General features: G+C 38.4%; 1 protein-coding gene across 1 annotated transcript in view; it reads right to left on the bottom strand.

The window, feature by feature from the left end:
• Positions 1-23,714, bottom strand: part of FRY (FRY microtubule binding protein) — a 230,379-nt gene that overhangs the window by 14,934 nt on the left and 191,731 nt on the right. Inside the window, exons 47-55 of the mRNA XM_026087808.1 lie at positions 23,363-23,503; positions 22,221-22,400; positions 21,050-21,211; positions 20,145-20,219; positions 18,921-19,091; positions 11,316-11,516; positions 10,610-10,771; positions 6,776-6,939; positions 5,377-5,566 (exon numbers count right to left, since the gene is read on the bottom strand). Coding sequence (XP_025943593.1) covers positions 5,377-5,566; positions 6,776-6,939; positions 10,610-10,771; positions 11,316-11,516; positions 18,921-19,091; positions 20,145-20,219; positions 21,050-21,211; positions 22,221-22,400; positions 23,363-23,503 — 1,446 coding nt within the window. The remainder of the gene's footprint in view (positions 1-5,376; positions 5,567-6,775; positions 6,940-10,609; positions 10,772-11,315; positions 11,517-18,920; positions 19,092-20,144; positions 20,220-21,049; positions 21,212-22,220; positions 22,401-23,362; positions 23,504-23,714) is intronic.

The raw sequence follows: 23,714 nt of genomic DNA on the forward strand, positions 1-23,714 counted from the left end.
GAGGACTCCAGCAATACTGCATTGCATCCGGGAATTATTCTTCTCAGAAGGTTTTTTTTTGATATTTTGAGTTTTAAAAGAGTCTAGCCTTCCAGAAGCAGTCTAGTGCTATCACTTTCTTTTCAGTGAATACATAAATACATACAAATACATAAATAATACATAAAATGAATAATAAATAAAAACAATATTTTAGTCTTCCAGGAACTGAAATAATTATACAGATACATACACAGCAGGTTTCATTGCCAAAATATATCTCATTAAGGCCAGCAGCTCAGCAGGTGGGAGTAACACGCAAATGTTTTTTAAAATAAAATTCATTTTTACATGATTTATGCCCTGTAACCATAGGCATTTCTGTGAGGAATGCAGGTTAGGACCCATATCAGTGTAAGTATTCCTTATCAGACAGAAGTAAGTGCTTCCCAAATATCTATTCAGATCACAGACATATGAATAGCCTGCTACTGCTCCTACCTTGAGGCATGTAAGTGAAGTACCTAAAATCAGCTGAACTGAATCCAGGACTTTATGGATAATGTATACTGCTAGACTGGACTTAAAAAACAAAGCTATATAAACCATCATATTGTAGGGCGTATACCAAAAAATAATTGATAAGATGGTTAAAACAAAGCTTTCTCTACAGAGAAATTATTAAGTAATTGCTTATTTGTGAACCTCTCTCTAAAGCATCTGAACCGGCCCTGATAGTAGACAAGATCAGACTGATATTTGTCTTACCGTGTGTTTCTACCATTTTACTTCAACACTGAAACAAAACATGACATGTGTCACTCAGTATGTTGTCCAGACTCTCTGCTGCATTGAGTTCGCAGCAGAGACAAGGGGCTCTTACTAATTACAGCTTCTTGAGTTTCCTTGTACAGCTCCTATATGGTTAGGTCTCCTGTGTCACTCCTGTGTCCTACCAGCTGAGGACAGCCAGAGCACAGCACACTCTGAGATTAAGCTTGTTCCCAATATTTGCAACACAGGCAGTAAAGGATGGTTGTATGCACTGACCCCACAAAAGCTCAGGACTTCCCACTCTTCCAGGGAAGTTGGATTCAGACTATCTTCTATGCACTGGCAAAACAGGGCAGTACATAATTCTAAAAATTTAATATTTTATGATCTTTGCATAACCATCTGTATTATCTTACTGAATACGGACAAGTTAAAGAAAAAAGTTAAAACATGCATGAAAAATAAGCTGTTACACAGCACTGACTTGGTGCTCATGGGACACCAACATACCTAAAAGGGCATAAATCATTGTTTCTCTGAATGACTGTGATCACAGAATGTGTAGAATAAATATTCATGTAATTAATTCCTTGTTTGTCCATGTTACAATCTCCACATAATTCATGTCGAATCAGAAGAATGCTGCAGGCCAAAGAGCAGATACAACCTTTACATCTGAACAAAGCAACAATTTCTACTATAAATCAGTTGAAGTCAGTGATATTTTCTTCAACTGATATTAGTTGCTTATTTTCTTTTCGTGTACAGAATGAAACAAAAGCACACAGACTCCACTAGATAATTTATACAGATTAGACTTTAAACTGGTGGTACTCGAGTCCAACTCATACATTTGTGCATCACTTACATTTGAATTACTTTAGCCTGCTTAGTAAGAATGAAGCTGATATCTATTCTCCTGCTCAAAGAGAATAAACTGAAATTGTTTATTACACAGTGGAACAAGTTGCTAAAGCTAGAACAAAACATGTTATTGGAAAACAGACAAGCAAAAATAACCAGAAGGAATAGGAGAATAACCCAAAGGAACCGAAAATCATCGTGCGTGATCAGAATGACAACATTAAGTAGCTCAGCAGATACTGGATGGCATAATTTACATAGCTGTAACACTAATTAGATAACTATAGCTCAGTCAAGAAGCAGTGACAAGCTCCAGGATAAGGATTTTGCCATGTATATCAAAAGGCAGAACACAGAATTCTGAAAGTCTTTGAATAATAATAAAAAGTGGAAAATGACAAAGGTATTGACATTGTGGGGATTCTCACTTAGGCCATCAAACCCGGTAAATGATTATTTTTATGATCAACTAGAAGAATCATCTGAACCATAGGCACTGGTGACAGTGGGAGATTCACTACTTAGATATCTTCTGAAAACAAAGATTCAGTCCAAGGTTTGGTGAAACTGGTGCTAACTGGAATGAATTAATTGTATCCCCCTATACAGCATGTATCAGAGAGAGATATGTAAGCAGGAATACCTTCTACAAAACATGGATCCTCCTGTTGTAGTTAGTGCTGGTAGGAACCTAGGCTGAAGTACAGAGTCTGTTCTTGCTTTTCAAGTCACACACAGACTAACTGAAGGGAGCCCATAGCAACAGTTCGAAGTCTAGAAAATGTGACTTACGAGGAAGGTTGAAAGAACTGAGGTTAAATAAGAGAAGTTTGGGATAGGAGAAGTCATGATCATGGTCCTCAAATATAAGCGGCAGATGCAAAGCAAAGAAGAATAAATCTTCTACATAACTGCTGTGGATAGAGCAAGAAGCCACAGGCACAAAACACAGAAAGAAAAGTTTTCAAGTGATAAGGAGAGTTAAGCACTGGACTATATTGCCCAGAAAAATTGTGAAGTTTCACCATAGCCTAAAGGTTAAGAACAGCCTAGAGAAAAAAGTTTAGAAACATTTGACAGTAATGATAGTTATAATTCATCCCTTCCTGGGCAAGATAAAGAACTACATGAACTTCTGAGGTCCCTCATTGATTAATGTGTTAAAAAGTTTTAGTTTACTTTATGGGAAGAACTTCCTCAAAACACTACAGCCATAGCTTCATCAGAAGCTGATAAGTCTAGTGTTCAGATTCAACAAAGCATATTCTTCCTTTACTGATTTCCTTTTCAGATATTAAAAAAAAACAACCCCAACACTCAATCAAAATACAGCTAAGAAGACAACTGGCTGAAACAGCACTCCAAAGTATTAAAACTTGTAATGATCACAGATTGCACATTGGTGTCTATATTACTTCACTAAATATATTTATTTTGCAATTACATGAACTATTAGTTCTATAATGACTTATTTCAGTTCTGTTCTTTTGGGTGCAGATTACATGATTGAAATCCTTCAAGCAAGGCCTGAAGGCAGCCTGTGTTTTATGAAAAGGGACTTATCAACTATGTGAATAATTATATGTCTACATATAGTCACTGTGTGTTTTAGGTGAATGTAAATAAGAACAAAACATTCTCAGAATTTTTTCTTCTTAACCGATGTTCTCTTCCAGCTGGGAAGAGGATTTTTAGTAACAGAAAGGTTCAATTATGGAAACTACTTGCTGGCTCTCAAATCTGTGTGTCTTGGAACCGGATGGTCTGCTGGAAGACATTTGATTTGACTGAATACAAAGAGGCAGCTTAGAGCAGGGAGCCATAAAGATTATCCAGAGATCTCTGAGATACCACTAGTTTACAGGAGAAGTACTTCAATAATTTCAGGAATTTTAAACAAGTTCAGCATGCTGTAGGCAAACATCCAAGATACCATTAACTTGATGCAGACTGAAATAAAAGTGCCCTGGAAAATGCACTTCTTTCACTTCAAGTATTAAGTTGACAGGCTGCTCCAAACAAGGATTTTGTTGCACAGTTAAATATTTTGGCAGTACTTCATGTTGCAAGCCTAGCACATATTAGGCTTGTTTCTTGAAACTTCCTGTTGGTGAGGGTCAACTCTTTTAAATTAGCGATGAGTAGCAGAGTTTTATGGGGCAAACACAATACAATTCCAGACGAGCTGGGTTCTTATGAAAAAACATGCAAAAGATAATACTCCTATGTTTTAACCCTAAATAGGGGAACAAAGCTATTTTAATAGGCTAAAAATATCTCTGTGACTCTAGCTAGAAAATACTGGTTTGTTGATACTATTAGCACCTTTTATTTTTCATTACTGTTCCTCAGGTTTTGCTGCTATAGAAATTTTTTTGACAACAGTATTATATCTTTCTCATTCAGTATCAGCTGAAGAAAATGAGGAGGGTCTCTGTTTAAAATAACAGCAAATGCATTGTGCATATGACAGAATGTGGAGTTAAACAGGCACTTTACAGGCAATTTTAAGGTCTTGTGCTATTCAGTATCATTTGCTGTTTTAGCTTTCAGAAGTGTATGACAGCAGTTCCTTTAAAAATGAATGAAAGGAAAAATAATTCTCAGAACACTTGAACAGGGCTACTAACCTCTAGGCCTGAAATAATGGCAAAGGAAAGCTGAAATACACATCATGAACAAACACAGGGGATATTTTCGAAGTTGAGCTGTCATGTGCTCCGGTCAGCACTACAGTTTCTCAAAGAGTTATTTATCAGACAATTTTTTAAAGGATGCCTAACTTTAGGTACCCATGTTTCCAGTGGTGCAATGTTTAAAGCAGAACACAGGATGCAGCTCAAGAAGAGATACAAATTAACCCAGGTGAAACACTGAGGAAACAGGATGGAAAACAAATTCCTAACATATGATGTTTCTTCCTCAAACCAATATAGTCTTAAATATATCTGTAAGGGTCTTGAGATGGTATATTTATTAGTGGGGTGCCCTTTGCTAATTAAAAAGCCCTGTATGGTCTGAGACCGTGTGAACTTAAACTCTGCATGAAGGTACCTGGCTAGTGTGTGCACTGCTGCAGCAAGCTAACCATCCTGCAGGTGTCTCATATAAGCAGAAAAAACAGTAAAAAAGGCTTTAAAATTAGTTACATTTGAAAACAGACAATCATTCCTTAGAACAACTGGTACATTTGCCCCCTTTTTTTTTCCTTATATTTTTGCAGGATGCTTATCTTTGCACTGGTGACACATATGGTTTTAGAAGAGAGAAATGCATTTCTAGTCTACAGACTCGTAGTTTGGAATTTAAATTACATCATGGCAGCTGGATATTTATATTAAGATGATTAGCTGCACAGTATTTAATCATGTTGACCTTACATAGGCATCCTCAGATTTCAACAGTTTAAGATGAAAACACAAATTAACAATAGTTTGAGATGAAAAGGCTATTTCCTGTCTCTTGTAGTTATCATTTCAGGCTACTTGTAGAGTAGAGARGAAAATGCTCCTTAAACTGAATCCACATTTTGTAATGCTATCTTCAAACCTGCGAGTATGAGATCCATAATATTTTTATGACAAAACTGGTTCTAGAAGACAGCTCTGCATGAAAATCTGGTAAAATAATTCTGCAACATGCAAAATTATAATGTCTACAGTAACTGTTAGTTCATTACTGCTACTATTACTAAGAAACTCCTAATAGCTATACACAATCTAAACATTTTGACTTTGAGTCTTAAACCTATTTTCTTACCTTAAACAGGGAAGAGAACACATGAAATGTATAAACTGCACAGGAACCATCAGAATCGCACATGAGCTGGTTGATATGACTACGCCAGGCTTCTTCCGCGTCATCACATGCTGCTGGTTGAAATGCAGCGAGGATGGCAGAAAAAAATGGTGAGGGAGGAGGCGAGGCATTCCGATCAACATCCCCAAAACTAAAGGAGAAAAGAAAATAAACTGTGCTGAAAGGAGGATACCAAGGAGGTGGCAAATAAAATATGCTATAGCAAAGAGATATGATCAGAGGACCGATTACGGCATCTTTTAAAAATACCCATGAGCTTTCCAAATCCTTTAGAAGATTGGCAAGAGGTGGGCCACAATGAGGAAAAACTTCCAAATCAGAATCTCTGTCTTCAGGCTGTTATCATCTGTCTGTCCCCATTTCAGAATGCTTGATTTTTTTTATCATACAACAGTTTAAAGGAAGAAGGCTGAAACTTCACAGGAGGATAAGAGCCCATGAGGAAAAACACCTCTTCCAGCAAAATGCAGTTACAATAGTGTATAGCAAAACTACTGAAAAAAATTCTCACTGTATTCAAACATTATATATTCTGGCCTGTTTTTCTTTACCCTAACATAATGGATAGGAGAAAATCCATCCCTTCGCCACATTCTCTTTACAACAAAGAAATATCCTGGAACTCCACGGTCAGTAAAACAGGCTGGCTACCATTTTTAAGGGGTATTAAGCTATTTGCTTCTGTGTAGTTTTCTTTGGGATGGAGAAATACTCCCTGCACCTCTCAAGAACAGGAACTGTGATTCTAAAACAAGCGAACACACATAGAGAGAGGGCTTTGCTATGGATCCTGTACTCCTTCTCTTCATGAATAAGTGCTGATTGCAGTCAAACTCAACTCTACTCAAAATTGGAAAGAGCTGCACTCTGTATGGCCTTGCAGAAACACATACTCGAACCCAGTCCTGCTCGCCAGCAGCCTCAGGAGTACACAGATGGCATTTTTGATAATATTGTGACCTCTTATGACCCATAAGTGATCAGAAAGATGAATGCATAGATTATATGACTTTGAACAGTTCACTAAGCAGTATTTCCATTGCCACAAGTCTTTAAAAATCCTTTTGACTTTTAATGAAATTCATCATGCACATAACAACTAACTGCACAGATRTATGTACAGATCACATCTTGATTCTCCTACAAGGAAAATCTTGCGTTTTGGGTGTTTGTGGTAATTATGGAGGTATAGTGGGCATTGTCTTCTCACTGCTTTAAATTTATGAGAATTTTACATCTATTTTGCCCAAAATATAAAATTCCATGATGAAATTAATTACTGCCTTGCTACCACTTTGTTGTAAAGTGTAAAAGGATTTGTATAAGTAATAGTTTATACCTGGCAAGAGCAAATTGTTCCAGCCTGTCAACTTTCTCTTCAGTCTCTGTCATATCCAGACTAAGGCTATCACTGCATTCAAATGCTCCAGGCAGTTCATTTGTAGACCCAGAAAGGTCATCTTCATGGACTGCTGCATCTTGCTCTTCATGTATGGCTTCAGGCTAGAGGAACGAACATAAAGAACTATGATGCCTTAGAAAACAGCAAAATAGTAAGTTAATTCCACTAATAACTAGAAAAGATTTAACGAAAAGAAAAAAGCCACTAGGCAACATGTTAAATTGCACAAAGCCATAGATTATAAATGACATGAATGAAGTTACACTTCTTCAAAAATATGTATTTGCTTAACTTGCTGCCTTGGATCAATATTGTTTTTAAAGACATTTCTTCAACTCAGTTCATCCAGCAAAGAATTTCAGATTTCAGTGCATTTGGCAACATAGCAGGAAAGTATTTTTTCAGGAAAAACAATAGAGTTCTTGTTCCTGTCAGGCTATTCTTGTCACTTATCACTTTGTAGTGCCTGCACATGTACCAAAGCCTCTCAAAAATATGTTGAAAAAAATAATCATCTGGAAGACTATATACATGTTTAGAATTGAGAATTATTTTCTCAATTTTCATTTTGTCAATTTTCTCATAGTTACATAATGACTTCCAAGAGGAATCCAAAGCATTTTACAGGCCACTAGAAGGATCATACTTTTACCATTTCCTTCTGTTTTTACCCATTAGCACCTAAAGCTTTTGAATTTTCTTGTTTCTTTCTTTCTCTTGCAGTTTTAGTCTGAATAAATTTTGCTTCATTTTCAGTCTTTTGCCTTTTGTCTGCATCATCAATAGCATCTCTGCAAAGCAGTTTCTGTTGGGATGACTGCAGCGTGCAGCTGATAAACTCTCTATCTTGTCTGATTGGGGTATCTCCAAAGCAGTGTGTGTGTATGTGTGCGCGCATGTGTGCATGTGCATGTGTGTGCACATACACGTATGTGCTTGTACATATATGTATTGGGAGCTGGGAGGGAGGGAAATCTGTGGCAAGTTGGGATTTGAAGACAGATGTGGCCCTCAGAGGTTAGGAGACCTGCCTGAGTCCTAGAGAAAAATTCTGGGGATTTGAATTTCTGAAAATTAAACAAGATTTGTATCAGAAAGGACAGGATCAGAAATTAAGTACGAGAGGTTTTTTGTTTTGTTTTAAAAGCAGAAGGGATAGGAATGTTCCTGAGCCTAGGCCAGACGAAATGAATCAGAGCACAAAGCGTCCTGAAATGAGAAACGAAGGCTATATAGCTGATTTACCAGAATAGAAGTCAGAGTATGTGGCAAGAAGCATAAAAGTTTTATGCTTCTTCAAGAAGCAGTTAGTATTAACTACTTCAAAATATGAAAAATTAGCTTCAAGTTTATTTATGGCAATGAAAGTGCATATATGAGGAAAACAGATTTTGATGGCAGTTGGTGAGGGAGAAATAAAGATGAAACAAACACCTCCCAACACCCACCAGAGTCTCATAAAAATGCCCCAAAAGCAAAATAAAAAAGTGGGTGCTAAWTATTCATGTAGTATTGGAATATACTTCCAGAAAGAGGGGATAACTTGAAAAACTATAAAATAACAACATCTGAACCTCTGTATCCCTCACGGCATTATCCATCACTACTTTCTAATTCCTTATAGCTATCTTAAGTGTCATAATCACTACTTTTAATAGAAAATAAGTTTAATTAATTTCTTGCCATTAGCTCAATGACACCTTGATTTTGGCACTGAGATATTTCAGAAAAGCCTTACTTAATCTGTCTGTTGCTGTCATTCTTGGCATCTATTTAAAGTTGAGATGATATTTTTGTTTTTGATTATGATGCAAAAACCACAGGTTTTTGTATAACACTAAAGAAGTAACAAAAATATACCTCTGCATTGCTGATATACCATCAGCACAATGAAAATAAAAACACAGAGGAAAAGAGAAACAGGAAAGAGCAGAGATTTTGTGTTATCATATTAAGTAAAATCATTTAGGGGCAAGTTTCAAGTTTTCTGATTAGAAATTGGATGATTTCTTCCATAAAATAAATATCAAACAAGGTCTTTTAACTTTGTTTGTACTGACTCTGTTTTGTTTTGAGTAAAAATACAGAGGTATGCATACTAGAAGAAAGTATCTTTCAGGCCAAAAACACTAACAAAGCTTTCTGTGTAAAGTTTAGCAATTAAAACATTATCCTTGTAACACTGGCAAGTGCCTGTCAGCTTGGATCATGCATTTTACTGATACTAAACCTGTCTCAGGACTAGCTGAATTTGCCTGGAAACCTCACAAAAAAACCTCTCCCATGATTTTTCATTATTTACTTCTTTACCTTTTCCAAAGCTTTTCACTTTTTGATGAACACTGGTGCATGATTATTGGGACACAGGGACATTAAAGAGATTTTCATTCTACAGGTTCTGAAACCCTGGCTTACATGAAACTCATGAGCTGTGATCTGCAGTTTTTAATTCACCTATCAGTTGCTAATCCATCTGGCTGCATGAGCTTGGCCACAGTCATCACCTGCAAGAGTGTCTGTTCTTACTGCAGGTTCCCAAACTGAAATTCTGCCAACTTCTGCTACTTGTACTTGTTATGAGGTAACTTGTCTACCAACACTTGTTTTCACAAATCAGTTTGTCTTTTCCACTATCATTATTTTGAGGGGCTCCCCTCCCCTCATCTCCCACAGCCCCCTCCTCCTGTCCCGTCTTCCTCCTTGGGGAGGTTTCTGACACACACAACAGGCAGCCCAGCTCCAACCTCCTTCCCTGCTCCCTGCCCTCTACAAGCTTCCATAACTTCTGCTATACGGAGCGCTGTATCCCTTATTTGTGATCAGTTATTTGCGGCTGCGTTTGGAGGGGATGGAGGACAAGAACTGGAATGAAAGCTGGTGATCATGCAAGACATTTATGTTCTTCCCCTGCCCCTTTTTCTTACACTGCTCTTCTGTAGAAGACACCCAGCTCCAACATGACAGAGAAAGCCTTCCTGGTAAGGCAACAACATCATAAAGCCACAAAAACCAACCAACCAACCAAACCAAACCCTCAGATTACATTTCTGGAGAGAGAGTGAGAGCGAGAGCAGTAGATTCACCTGATCTCCCATACACAGAAGTCTCAAACAGAAATATTATCAAAAAGAAAATTAATGGACGTCTGCACATTGGTAATCTTTTACCAACCTTACATTATGTTCAGGTTGCATCTTCTTATACAACTGTCTGAAATAAACTGTGCTGAACACGGCTGTTTCATCCTCTCAAACCCTGCCTCCCCCCAAAAAGCTGGCTTAATACTGTGGTCATGAATTTTAAATTTCTGAATGCCTGCCAAAAGGCAAGAACTGAATCCAGTGCACATAACTGTACAATAGGTTCCCACATACGAAAAAATCTCAGAGAATACATGCGTACACCCACACACAAGTTAGCAAATCATTCTTTAAAATAAGCTTGAGGAACAAAAGAGCATTCCCTTAGAGTCTAACCAGTTCATGAATTTATCTTGTAATTAGCTAGTAGCATTTTGGTGAATATATACTGCAATATACTTAAGGAACAATAAATACAATCCTTTTAATGAGGAGAGCGTAAGTAGAAAAGAGAGAGTATGTATGCGCAGGAACATATGAATGCATTGTTTATGCTGCCATTATATACAGAAAGTGTGAAAATACTTGCTTTCACAGATCAAACCTTTCACAAAAGCAGAAGTAAAATGAACTTGTAAAAATGTTATATAAAATATACTATAGTTGGAAAAGAGAATCAAAATTCCTTCACCTTGGAACTTTCAGACACTTGGAGATTATTCATGTCAGGTAAAGAGACATCAAAGCTAGATGTTCCTATATTAAAATGATGAGGGTCTGCTGAGGTTGTGTCACATGATGTAGAAAGTGAGTCAATGTGATTTGTATCCTCAGATGGGGAAAGAGTTATAATCTGTTTAAAAGACAACAAAAGCACAGAAGAACTGAGCACACAGCTATCCTACCATACATTGCTCTTATGAACGTGCAAAGCAAACATTGTCTTAAAGGGCAGTGATAGTGGCTCTGCTAGTTTGTACAGGAAGACATATTATAACCTCTCAGTATTTCTGTCATCAAAATTGTATGTAAACATCCCAGAAGTGAACAATGAAAACCTGGCACAGTTTGCAAAAATGGAGTCTTGTCCTACTTCTTCAAGTATTAGATACATCAGAATTATCTACCACTGATCATTTACATGAAATTGGCATGGAGCAATTTGCTGCAAAGAGCAACTTATTGGATTTGATGCTTCCTGTGTTTAGAACGTTCATTAAAATTCCTGTGCATGTTTGCAAATAAAGAAAAAGCCAGAAGCCAGCAAATACCGCATTAAGTGCCACCCCCCTACAACTTCAGCTGCTCAGGCTGCACCTAGGCAAGAGGAAGCTGAAGGACCAGTGTATTTAAAAACACAACCCTAGCTATGGTTAAACTGCCGGTGAACAACTTACTAGGTCTGAGTGCTCCAGGATTTGGCTGGTGGTCAGGTCCTCCTCCTCTGATGACTCATCGGAGTCCTCATGGTTCATTTTGTTCAGGCTGGGCGTACTCCCTGAGAGCTGGCTCTCCTCCAGCAGCTGCATGTCGCACTTGTCCAGGCTATCCAGAGAACGCCGGCGTACGCCCCAGTTGAAATTGTCCATGCTCTCGCCCTGCAATCAGAGATAGGGTCAGCTTTCTTGATCAGAAACTCATCAAATACCACAACTAATCATTAGAACAAAGTTAGCCAAAGAATGCTTTTATGTAGAGATATAATACAAATTTGATATGAACATTATTTTGCTAAGCAATAGGGTAACAGGAGCATTTAAAATTTCCCAGCACTTAACCTGGAGATAAGAGCAGAAGCATGGAAAYGACAGTTAAATGAAAATTCATTATTTTCAGTATTAGACGTTTTTCATGCACCAGCTGATTTAAGAATTCATTTTTGTAAGTCCACATATACACACACCTCAATAACACTGGAGCAATGACAGGCAAAATAAAAATTTAGAAGCAATTTTAAAAGATTTTTCCATGATGTTTAAAAATATTAGGACCACAGTTTGTAGCAATGTTTCAGTCGCAAAACATACATTAAAGATTTTAGATTCTTTGCATTATATACATAACCATAATGATGAGTTAAGGTAGATAGGAATGCATGTCCTCATTTAGCAAGCAAAACGCAGTAACTAAAGCAGCACATCTTTTTAACTTTTATTCTAGGCCGATATGGCTTACTTTTGTAACCTGAAGTTATTTTGAATTATTTGAAGCTATACTCTGAGAGTAACCTGACCAGCACTGACTGAGATCTCACTTTTTAAAAAGGACAGTCAAATTGTCCAAACATTTTATATTGACTTTCAGTTCTGATCCTACATACAGTAATATAAAGCGAGTGCATTAAGCAAAATGCATAATTATTTGTTAGACTGCTGAACTGATACAAACATCACTTAATTTCTTCTGTGTATAACAACGACAAATATTTTTCCACTTTCTATTTGTTTGCTTTATGTATTTTTCAGCACCCTGTAGCCAGTTTCACTAATTACTTTCACTAATGGCACTAAGCCTCTAGTTCCCTTCTTTAAGTCTAGTTAGGCTCCTGCACAGCAGATACAGGAGTACGTCCATAACGCCTGCCATGGACCCACAGAGAAAAAGAAGAAAAGACTCTGTTAGAAGCAACGATCTTAAACAAGTAAATCAATTTCTGAAAATTCAAGTTGACTGTTATCTTTTAAATATGAAACCACTGAACTTTCCACCTTAAAATCATAAATGTTAACAAATCACAGATTATATAAGAAGTATCTCCTGGGCTCACGCAGTTTAAAATCATGTACGATTATGGAGAAAAAGGTCTCAGTTCAGTAAGGTACTTAAGGAGACTTCCGATTTTAAACACTCGAGTAATTCCCATTCAGCACTACTCAGACAGACATGTACTGAATAGGCACCAAAAGGCATAATCTGCACTTAATTCATTTGCAATTTTTTAACAATCAGAGATTCACAGAATCACGGAGTGGTTGAGGTTGGAAGGGACCTCTGGAGATCATCTAGTCCAACCCCCCTGCTCAAGCAGGGTCACCTAGAGCACGTTGCACAGGATCGCATCCAGGCGGGTTTTGAATATCTCCAGAGAAGGAGACTCCACAACCTCTCTGGGCAACCTGTGCCAGTGCTCTGGCACCCTCACAGTGAAGTTTTTTCTCATGTTCAGATGGAACTGTCTGTGTTTTAGTTTGTGCCCGTTGCCTCACGTCCTGTCGCTGGGCACCACTGAAAAGAGTCTGGTCCCATCCTCTTGACACCCTCCCTTCAGATACTTGTACACGTTAATAAGATCTCCTCTCAGCCTTCTCTTCTCCAGGCTAAACAGGCCCAGCTCTCTCAGCCTTTCCTCATAAGAGAGATGCTCCAGTCCCCTAATCATCTTTGTAGCCCTTTGCTGGACTTGCTCCAGTAGTGCCACATCCCTCTTGTACTGGGGAGCCCAGAACTGGACACAGTACTCCAGATGGGGCCTCACCAGGGCTGAGGAGAGGGGGAGGATCACCTCCCTCGACCTGCTGGCAACACTCTTCCTGATGCACCCCAGGATCCCATTGGCCTTCTTGGCCACAAGGGCACATTGCTGCCTCATGCTTAACTTGGTGTCCACCAGCACTCCCAGGTCCTTCTCSGCAGAGCTGCTTTCCAGCAGGTCAACCCCCAACCTGTACTGCTGACTGGGGTTATTCCTCCGTAGGTGCAGGACCCTGCACTTGCCTTTGTTGAACTTCATGAGGTTCCTCTCCGCCCACCTCTCCAGCCTGTCCAGGTCTCTCTGAATGGCAGCACAGCCCTCTGGCGTATCACCACTCCTCCCAGTTTTGTATTGTCGGCAAACTTGCTGAGGGTGCACTCTGTGCCTTCATCCAGGTCATTGATGAAGAAGTTGAACAAGACTGGACCCAGTACTGACCCCTGGGGGACACTGCTAGCTACAGGCCGCCAACTAGATTCTGTGCCACTGATCACAACTCTCTGAGCTCTGCCATTCAGCCACTTCTCAATCCACCTCACTGTCCACTCATCTAACCCACACTTCCTGAGCTTGTCCATGAGGATGTTATGGGAGACAGTGTCGAAAACCTTGCTGAAGTCAAGGCAGACAACATCCACTGCTCTCCCCTCATCTACCCAGCCAGTCATTCCATCACAGAAGGCTATCAGATTGTTTAAGCACGATTTCCCTTGGTGAAGCCATGCTGACTACTCCTGATCACCTTCTTTTCCTCCACATGCTTGGAGATGGCCTCCAGGATGAGCTGCTCCATCACTTTTCCAGGGATGGAGGTGAGGCTGACTGGCCTGTAGTTCCCTGGGTCCTCCTTCTTGCCCTTTTTGAAGACTGGGGTGACACTGGCTTTCTTCTAGTCCTCAGGCACCTCTCCTGTTCTCCATGACCTTTCGAAGATGATGGAGAGTGGCTTAGCAATAACGTCCGCCAGCACCCTCAGCACTTGTGGGTGCATCCCATCAGGGCCCACGGATTTGTGGGTGTCAAGTTTGCTTGCACAAATAGATCTGATTTTGCATCATTGCACTTCAATACAATGGATTTTGGAGTATGATTGAAAAGAGGGAAAGTTCAGCTTTATAACACAAAGCTCACCTTTCATGAACAAATACAAAGAGAAAAGGAAAAAAAAGTGTTTAAGAAAAAGACAATCCAGAAATGTGAGAACTGTAATCCACAAGAAATGCAAAATTAAGGAATGCACTATATTCAAGAGCAAATGAAAATGAAGTTGTTATGAAGCCACAATATTAGAAGAACTCTGTGTTTTCATATCCTGGGACAAAGATCATGTAGTAGTGTGGTGTGGGAATAGAAAACATCAAATTTTTAACAAATTAGGTCCCTTTAAATTGTAAACATGATTGTACAGTTCCCAACTACTTATTTCAACAAATTATTTGGCACTCCGTCCTCCCCCATGAAGGCTGGAGAACACATGCAGCAATGGGACATCCTCCACAAAACATCAGCTACTGAACTAACAAATGACAAAAGGAAATAAATAAGCAAGCAAGCAAGCAAAAAAGACTGCTATCGCTCCTGGCTCCTCACGATGCCTAGTACAGCTAGCAGTTAACTCTGCAGCCTGTGTGTATGGGTCTATTTCTTGGTGCTGTTTCATCTTGGAATGTATTAAAGAAGAAAGCCAGAAAAAAAAAAAAAAGTGAAATATATAGGGGCACTTATAGGACATGCAATTAAAAGGAGGGAGTGAATTAAAAGTGAGGGAAAGGGTATATGACAGATGAAATAACCCAAAGTATTTGGGTTACAGTAATCTTGCTATGGGGACACCCAGAAATATACTGAATTTAAACAAGAGGTGAACACATGTCTACTACAATGGAGTTGGGGTTTTTGCAGCTTGAAGCAGTTTTTCTTTCACGGGTAGCAAGCTGGAGGGAAGATGTAGCTGAGAGACTGTTCATTTTTATCTACAGCTGCAGCAAAATTATCTTCTATCTGAAAAGCCACCAGTAATATATAAGAAAAGAGTCACTTGTTATAAACATGCCTTGCGAACAAGGAGTTGGCACTACGCAGGACTTCCCACCACCATGGCCACCTATCCGGTAACGGAGCCGACTTGCCATTCCAGGCGTTTCAAGCACTGCCAAACCCGGGGCAGGAGAGGCACCGAAAGGGAAGTAACGGGGGAAGCGCCTCTGCTTGGGGCACAGAAGCCTGTCTCCTCGATAAAGCCCCGAAGAACCATGCAACACTTCTTGCAGGCAAACTTTTACCCCACTGCATTGACGAAGTATGCAAAGTTAATGGAGTCGCACAAATATTGCAGGGTACAGGCACTGGTACTGTGGAACTCAGTAACAAGCCACTATTTCCCTGTGCTTGTATCTGTTAGAGCACAGGCCTTTTGGGGCAGAGATTTTGTTGGTGCTTACGTTTCAACAGTAATTGATATACAAGCTCTCAGAAACAAATCTGCAAGACACTTGTTGCTGCTGATTTTTGTATCACTTGTACAACTATTTTTGTATCATTTCAATTCTCGATATAATATTGAAAAACTGCAAGTTAAGGTCCCAAACTTGCAAATGCTGATGTGCCTCTTCAGTTTTCTTCGCATGGTAAATGATTCCAGCACAGTCAGTAGGAGTATACAGCTGAATTAAATTAAGCGAGATCATGTGCAAAATTAGGCTGGTGTGCAGTGATCTAAACTGTCTAAAGAGGTCCCATTAATCATCATTAGTAAGATGCTAACAGGAGCCAATATATCACAACAGAAAAGCTGGATTCATGTATTATTTGTCCATAGAAAAAAATGGCACAAACTTTACTATATTTTAAAAACTAATTAAGTTCTTCTTCTGTTTCTAAATCCTACTTATGCACAAAGATACAAAAAATAGAAATGGCCCAATTTCAAAATGCTGATATTAGATCAAAATAATTTAAAATTTTTAAAGCCAATTGAAAATGTCAAAAATAAATATCTTAAAATGAAGCAGATATCTTTTAATGATTTAAAACTTTTTTGAAAAAGACCTCCAAAATATTTCTAATACAAGACAAAAAACGAAGCACTTGTCAGAAATGCAAGCACACGCACCCCCCCCCCCCCAAAAGCACACACTGAAGAGAAGTCAAACAACAAAACTATGATGTTATTCTATAATACAAGTTTGCGAGAAGGCATAACATATACTAGCATATCTGAGTTCAAGACTTACCTGAAGTTCCTGGGTAGCAGATAGAACAGACAGAAAAACAAATAGAAAGAATCTATGTAAAATTACTGTATTAAGGACATCACGACAAACATTTGCCTACAATTGTAAATAATGTTATAACAGAAACTTCAGATCTTCAGACCTATCTTCTAAATTTAAAAATATCCATGGTTTTCTTTCACATCTTTATTAAATTTCAGACAGGTACACCGTGTGATCTGGGGATGATACAACCATCACCGACCTGTTTAAATCATAAGATTTTTTGGAAAGGCTATTTGTGCTCTTGCTAGTTTAAGTTTTCTAACACTGTTTTATTCATGTTTATGAATAAATCAAATTCAGACTGATGTAAACGATACAGTTTCAACTGAGTCATTAGCGACATAGCTTCTTCTACAGGGTTTGAATTTGGCCAAAATATCTATTTATTTCAAAAGCAGTAAGTCAGGCCGGATTAAACCTTGGAATGCAAGGACTCAGATCCATGGCTGTTTTAGACATGTATTAAGTGTAAGAAAGACTAGATTTTTAGTTTTACTTCACATAAAAATAGAGAAGTTTGATATCTGTTCCACCACCAACTTAAGACAATTAGTATATTGATTAATTTAGGCCTCAGTCTTCAAGTTAGCCACGTGTACAAATCTTTGCAGAGTCACGCTCCACGAAGGCAAAATCTTTTGGGTGGGAGCTGTTCTGCACTGAGTGCCAAGGACACTGAGTTGGGAGGTACAACGTCTCTGCCCTACGCCGATATTAACAGTACTGACAATCTGCCAGTTCAGTGACTTGTCTACTGTTTTGGTATTTATTCTCCTTCTGAGTAATGAATGCCATATTTTCTTTTGAAGATTTTATATGATGATATATATCTATAGATAATCTTCATATGGTTTTAGCTAGTGAAGAGAAAGAAGAAATTCCTAAATGTCACCCAGTGGACAAACAGTAATCATATGATAGTCACATGTCTAGTCTCATTCCTTTGTAATATTTTGAAAGAATTTAAGATACAGAAAAGCTTGCAGCAAGTATATTTTTGACAGTTACCCAGCATTGCTGTTTTATCATTTATCATTGTTTGGAACATTAAACCTCCTTCATAATACTTGGCCAATGTATTTCAACCACTGATGCCACCTACTTATTTTTTCAGCAAAGTGATGGGCCACTGTGAGGCAAAATTACCACATTTTGTACAGAGAGTACATAGAGATTCCTGACTTGGAAGATAAGGACTCTGTGATGTCTCTCTCCGTTCCTTCATCCCTTCTTTTCATTGGAGAAAAGTTAAAATTCACAAGCACATTAATGCACAGATGAGGGTACATTAAATAGTACTACTGTAAATCTACTGGTGAGAATGCTGATTATTTCTTCTTGCACACGTGTTCTTCTCAGGGCTAAGAGTGATGTCTGAGAGAATTCATGTCAAAATCTGAGTCCGGACTATGACAAGACAATTTACTAAACTGTTAGGCTGGCTGAGCATTTGCACTTTAAGTACTTCAAAATAGCTAACAATTTCTAAACTTTTAAATAGCAACAAAATTTTTAGACTTGTTTGGCAATGAATATATATTTTTTGTCCTTTCCCACCCAAATGGAAAGAAACACTCCAAGTTTGGTGTAAGCAAAGTTAAAAGCTGTAGCCCCCCAAACTTCAGCACTTCAACTATTTCCCTTCAGCAGTTTCAGCTAAAGGAGAGCTGTGAGGTTTCACCTGCCAAGACTTGATCTAGCCCTCAGGTTTCTGTTTAGCTCCTGCATGAAATGATGAAATCACTGACACCTAGGCAGCGTGGAAGGTACCTCTCTCAAAGTGTTAGTGATTTCATCAGCAGTTGCAAGAGAAACACAACACCCTGAAGGCCTGAATTCAAGTTTTGGAGGGTTACTCACGAAACAACAGATTTGAAACAATTCCATCTTACAGATTTTTTAATCTGCAAACATATTTTTGTTAACAATTTGGGACTTCAAAAATTGTATTTAAGCTAAATTCACTTTAAAAGACACAGAAACTTGACATTCATACCAGTACTAGAACAGAGGCTTTATCTTTCAGTAACAGTTTTGCAGTGTTTCCTAAAGCAGATTCAGAAAGGAAGGGTGTGGTAGCCTGTTACTGTTTTGCTACTGAAGTAAACACTAAGTGAACATTATAAATAATCTCAGCTCAAAGTTTATAGTTGTACAGTTAAAGTTTTATGTTACAGAAAGAGTATAGGATTTAGTAGAAAGAATATCAAACTGATTTTAAAAAAAGCTGTTTCAGAAAAAATATACTGTACCTCCCCATCTTCCAGCTCAACATCTAGGAAATCAAAGTCCCTAAAGACTCTGAATTGTTGTTCACTGTTTGAATCATCCATGTTCTCCTGCTCCCTGGTGCCGTCTTCTGAAGACACCAAGCTTGTCTGGTGCTCAATCAGATCCAAATCACCACAGGAAGAAAAAATTACCTACAATTCAAAGGATTTCTCTGGTAAGAAACTGTTCCCTCTGGTTGTTTCTTCCTAAAAGCTGTAATTGGTTATTCGGAAGTCTGTATTTCCAGTACACACCTAATTCCTTCAGTGAGTATTTTTAGAACACTTTATTATTTATGTTGGACAGGTGCCTTCAGATTAAACTTGTACAAAGAAGCAACTTCATACTGCAGGAACACGTCCAAGAATATTACAGCTACCTCCTAATGGCTGCAGAGTGATGTTGCCTAGATGTTTGTATATGTTTACAGGAACAAAATTCAAAGAACTTAGCAAAGAAAATGTCAAGGAGATGAGTTAATAAGTTCATCAAAAAATCTTTAGTTAAAAATGATGCTTCAGAATGTGTCACGATTAGAAAATCTAACAAGCTATAATGTTTCCTTTCCTACTGACAAACAATCATATCTGCAGTTTAGTTGAGAAAAGGCAAAGGTTCCTGTCTTGCAGAACTGAAGAACTTGTTCACCGTAATACAAGTGACATATGAATAACATATTAAAACACACTCAAAAACTTTCTATTTCTGTAGAAAATATCTAATAACTTTTTTAAGAGCTTCCCCATCTGGGATGATCCATTGCCCATTTCCGAGCGCTAGACAATATTAATCTTTAAAGAGCAATGTTAGAACTATTATTTAATGGAATAATTAGAACCTTTTGTTTTATTTCTGTAATTTAATTTTGTACTTTAGAAAGGCTCTAGATTGGTAATACTAGAGATCATTACTCTCTACCCACTGAGCTGGCAATAAGTAAAACCTATAGCATCACAAATCTCTCACAGCAAAATGGAATGTAGCTCTGTATGTAAATGCATCTTTAAGTGAGAAGGTCATTCACTCAGTGGTCTATATGCTGAGAAATGCAGCATGGGCCAGTGCAAATTACAATGGTAGTAATGTGACATGAAACTGTGCAAATCAGGTCAGCAGTTCTGGGAAATAAGGTTCTCCATATTAAAAATTTAGGACAAAAGAAAAAAAAAACAAAATAAAGAAATGGTCAATACAAGGCTACTTACTGAAGGGTTTTTACTCAGACCAACTTCCTGACCACACAGAGAAAGGACATGTACCAGCTTTTCCTTTGTTCTTTTCTAGAAAACAAGACATTTCCAAGTTAGCATCTTTTTAACCACATATTCTCCTGGTGACTGGAGACATAATTAGCAATTTTTAATTAGGAGGAAACAACCAAAGAATGACTCATTAAGTGCTGAAAGGATTGCTTTCAGAGCAACTGTGCATACAAGGAAACATAAAAGTAGCTGTTAATTATTTTAGTGCTTATTATTTTTAAATTAGCCCATTAATTCTATTGAGCTTAATAAGAAAGCACTGGATCCTGTACATCACTTCAAAGAAACAACTCAGAAGCCTAAAATTAAGAACATGCATGTTTGTTTGTTTTTTTAGAGAATTGGTGCTTGAGTCACTATAGATCTGCTATATTAAAAAAGGCAGCAAATACATTTATTCTGTATAGTTTTATTTTAACAGGCAGCTAATCAAAATCAGTAATGCAGGCAAATATCACTTTTAGAAGAAGCGTTCGAAGGATTTTTTTATATCTGATTTCCCAAGGAAACAAGGCTTCCAAAATTTCACTTTCTGCTCTCCTCGCTAATGTCTGAACTCACTGGTCTGTTTCAGCTAAATCTGATATAGAATTAGTGGTCTTAAAGAGATGCATTTCCTACGAGTTAGAAGGAAAACACTGGCTGGATAGAAGGCAGTCATAGCTCATCCATGACTGAATCAGAGAAGGACATTCAGGGGGCACCTGCAGCCCAGCTGCCGCGCTGCCACTGCTGGAGCACTGCTCAGGGCACAGAGGGCACAAGCCTTAAAAAACCCAGTGTGTGTTAAATCCACTGCTCCGAGAGCAACTTGTTAACAAATAGTGGGCTTCTTTAAAGGAGCTTACCTGCGAGTACTGGGGTCTCTTCCAGCTCACAGGCACAAGGACATTGGAGTTGGAACCTGATGAGGTTGAAGAAGTGCTTCGGGTGACAGCCATTGCCCTTGGCTTACCATCGCGGCCAGAAGAACTCTGCAACTCGTCATACCGTCTCCCAATAATTGGAGTCTTAAATGAAAAAATAATTATTTTCTAGTACTGTGCTCTATGGTGAACTTATAATGGGGCCTATTACTTCGGTTGCAGGGAAAGATTACTCTGAAGATGACAAGCACGAGAAAAACAAGGAGTGCACCAAATTTCATGTCACTTGGTATGTATATTATTTTCCACTGTGAACTCTCAGTAACTATTGCCATGCCTAGTATCTAGTGCTTGTCTTCATGAGTAGCTAATAGCAACTGTCAAACTACCTTAAGAAGTAGCAAAGAAAAAAGCTTATGAAATTTATTCCAAGTCCAGATTTCTCCCACGTTGTTTTAAGGGTTTTTCCTAAAAATGCTGAGCACTCTGGCCCTGTTCCAGCACACACTAAAATGCTTTCTTGGAYTGACGATAGAATACTCAGTATTTTCTAGAACTATACTTACAAGAAACAACTGGAAGAAACCCCATACAAGATGCCTTTTTATGTTGAAATTTCCTTTTAACCCAAAGTCTCACTATTACCTGTATGAAGAAGTCCATAATGCTAACGCAATTAATTATTATAAAGTGATTTGGCCACTAAAGTCAATGGGTCCACTCAGTTCCATAAAGTTAAAATGTGCCCAGAGTTTGCAGGATAAAGACTGCTGTAAAAGAGTTCATTCAGAAGCTAGGCATTACTGCCTTAAATGACATATATTTGTGTTTAAACAATTATAGAGAACACTGGCATCCAGGTATAAAACACTTGTGGGGGGGATTTTATATATATAGTATATTTAGACGTTACACTTGGCATAGCATTTCCCTGAGAGTATTTTAAATACAACTGATAACCCCTTATTAGAAAAATCTAAATGAAAACTCAGAATATCATTGTGGATCAAGAAGAATTTAAGAGGCTTTCTATTCTGTAATTATCTTTTCTTTCTCAATTTTTCAACTTTTTTAAGGAGCTACAACACATGTTTCAGGATTATCAAACACGAGATGAAAATTGGGCTTTAAGTAGTAGAATTACAAACAGTACCTCTGAAATATCAAAGTGAAACTCTAAAGTCTTCCCTGGTAGCTCCTTGGAGGCACTGTTCCACACTCGATGTAGTTCCATTTTTGAAAGATCACTGTGTTGATAGGATGGCAAAACTAAACTGGCAGAACGAGAAACTACCAACTTCAAGATATTCAAGGCTTCTCTCCAGTGAATGCTCTAGAAATAGGTATACTTAATCAGCAACTTGAAAGAAAGATTCACACATATTCAAAGTCATTTCCACTTCACAGTCATATTTTTTGCCACATAAATAACAATGTGGAACTGGTATACTATTCTTCCTCCACCTCTCTCTTGTCGAGCGACAAGGCACATACTTAGAGAACAACTTCAACAGCAACGACATAGACCCTTGCCTAAAGAGTCATTCTTAGGGAATTGGCCTGCAAAGCAGAAGACCTGAGTGCGAGATCAATTTGGCAGATGAAGGGTTCAAAGTTGGGTCTCCCATCTGAATGCCTTAATCACTAGGCATAAGTTTTGGGGCCGATGCAGAATCCCCACTCTTTAACAGAAGAGCTGACCCAACACACACATTTTTATGGCTTCCAAGCAGAGAGGCGTATTTTCCCCCCTGCCCAGAGGTAGGTGCAGAAGCCTTCGGGGGGGGAAGCGCTTACGCCAGACCTCCCTCCTGTATTTTTTCTTGGCTAAGTATGCGGTTTCCTCTTTCCTCGTTTCCAGGTGTCCTGGAAGTCCCACTCTTACACTCCACATCTGTATCTATATTGCTAAACACAAGAAAGCCAGGGACTGATCGCAGCCTCCCGGCTAAGTGACGCTAACTGGCTGATGCCTGTAGTAGGGCTAATTGCCATGTCAGTGCAGATTTCTCTTCGAACACTCAGAGCGGTTCAAAACAGAGTCAGCGAGGCAGCTAACATTTTAAAATGGTGGTAGCTGCAGCTTAACACCCCCCCCCCCAGAGCGCAGGGTTAGGCATCTTATTTGGGGACGAGTAGCCTATTCGGCATCAGAATGTTTACAAACCAGGTATCACAATGAACAGCCTTAGTCCCCCCTTGTAATCTAGTCTTCAATTCTGACAAAGAAAAATAACTTTTCACAGTAAATACTGCTGAGTTCCTATTTTAATACAGAGAACATAAGGTACTTACCTGTACGTATTTTTCAATGGTTTTTAGCACTTCCACGTTAAACTGTTTAACAGGAATAGCTGACAGGTCCATATAGCTAAGAAGACTGTAGATCATCTGTAAGAGGGACTGCTGCATGCTGGGAAGCCCTTTTTCTAGCAGCTATTAAAAAAAACCATTGAAAATAATTACATTTTGAGATGTTTCTCCTCACAGAAAAAGTTACTAGTCTCATAAATACCATCTGTATTGTTAATCTTTCTTCACCCACTGATTTTGCAATGCCATTTTACAATCATTTTACAAGTGATGATGATACAAGTGTGAAATAAAATATAGCTTTAAGTTTGGAGCCAATGGCCAACGGGTTTGC

Source organism: Apteryx rowi, unplaced genomic scaffold (assembly GCF_003343035.1).
Source record: "Apteryx rowi isolate R43461 unplaced genomic scaffold, aptRow1 scaffold_735, whole genome shotgun sequence".
Lineage (NCBI taxonomy): Eukaryota > Metazoa > Chordata > Aves > Apterygiformes > Apterygidae > Apteryx > Apteryx rowi.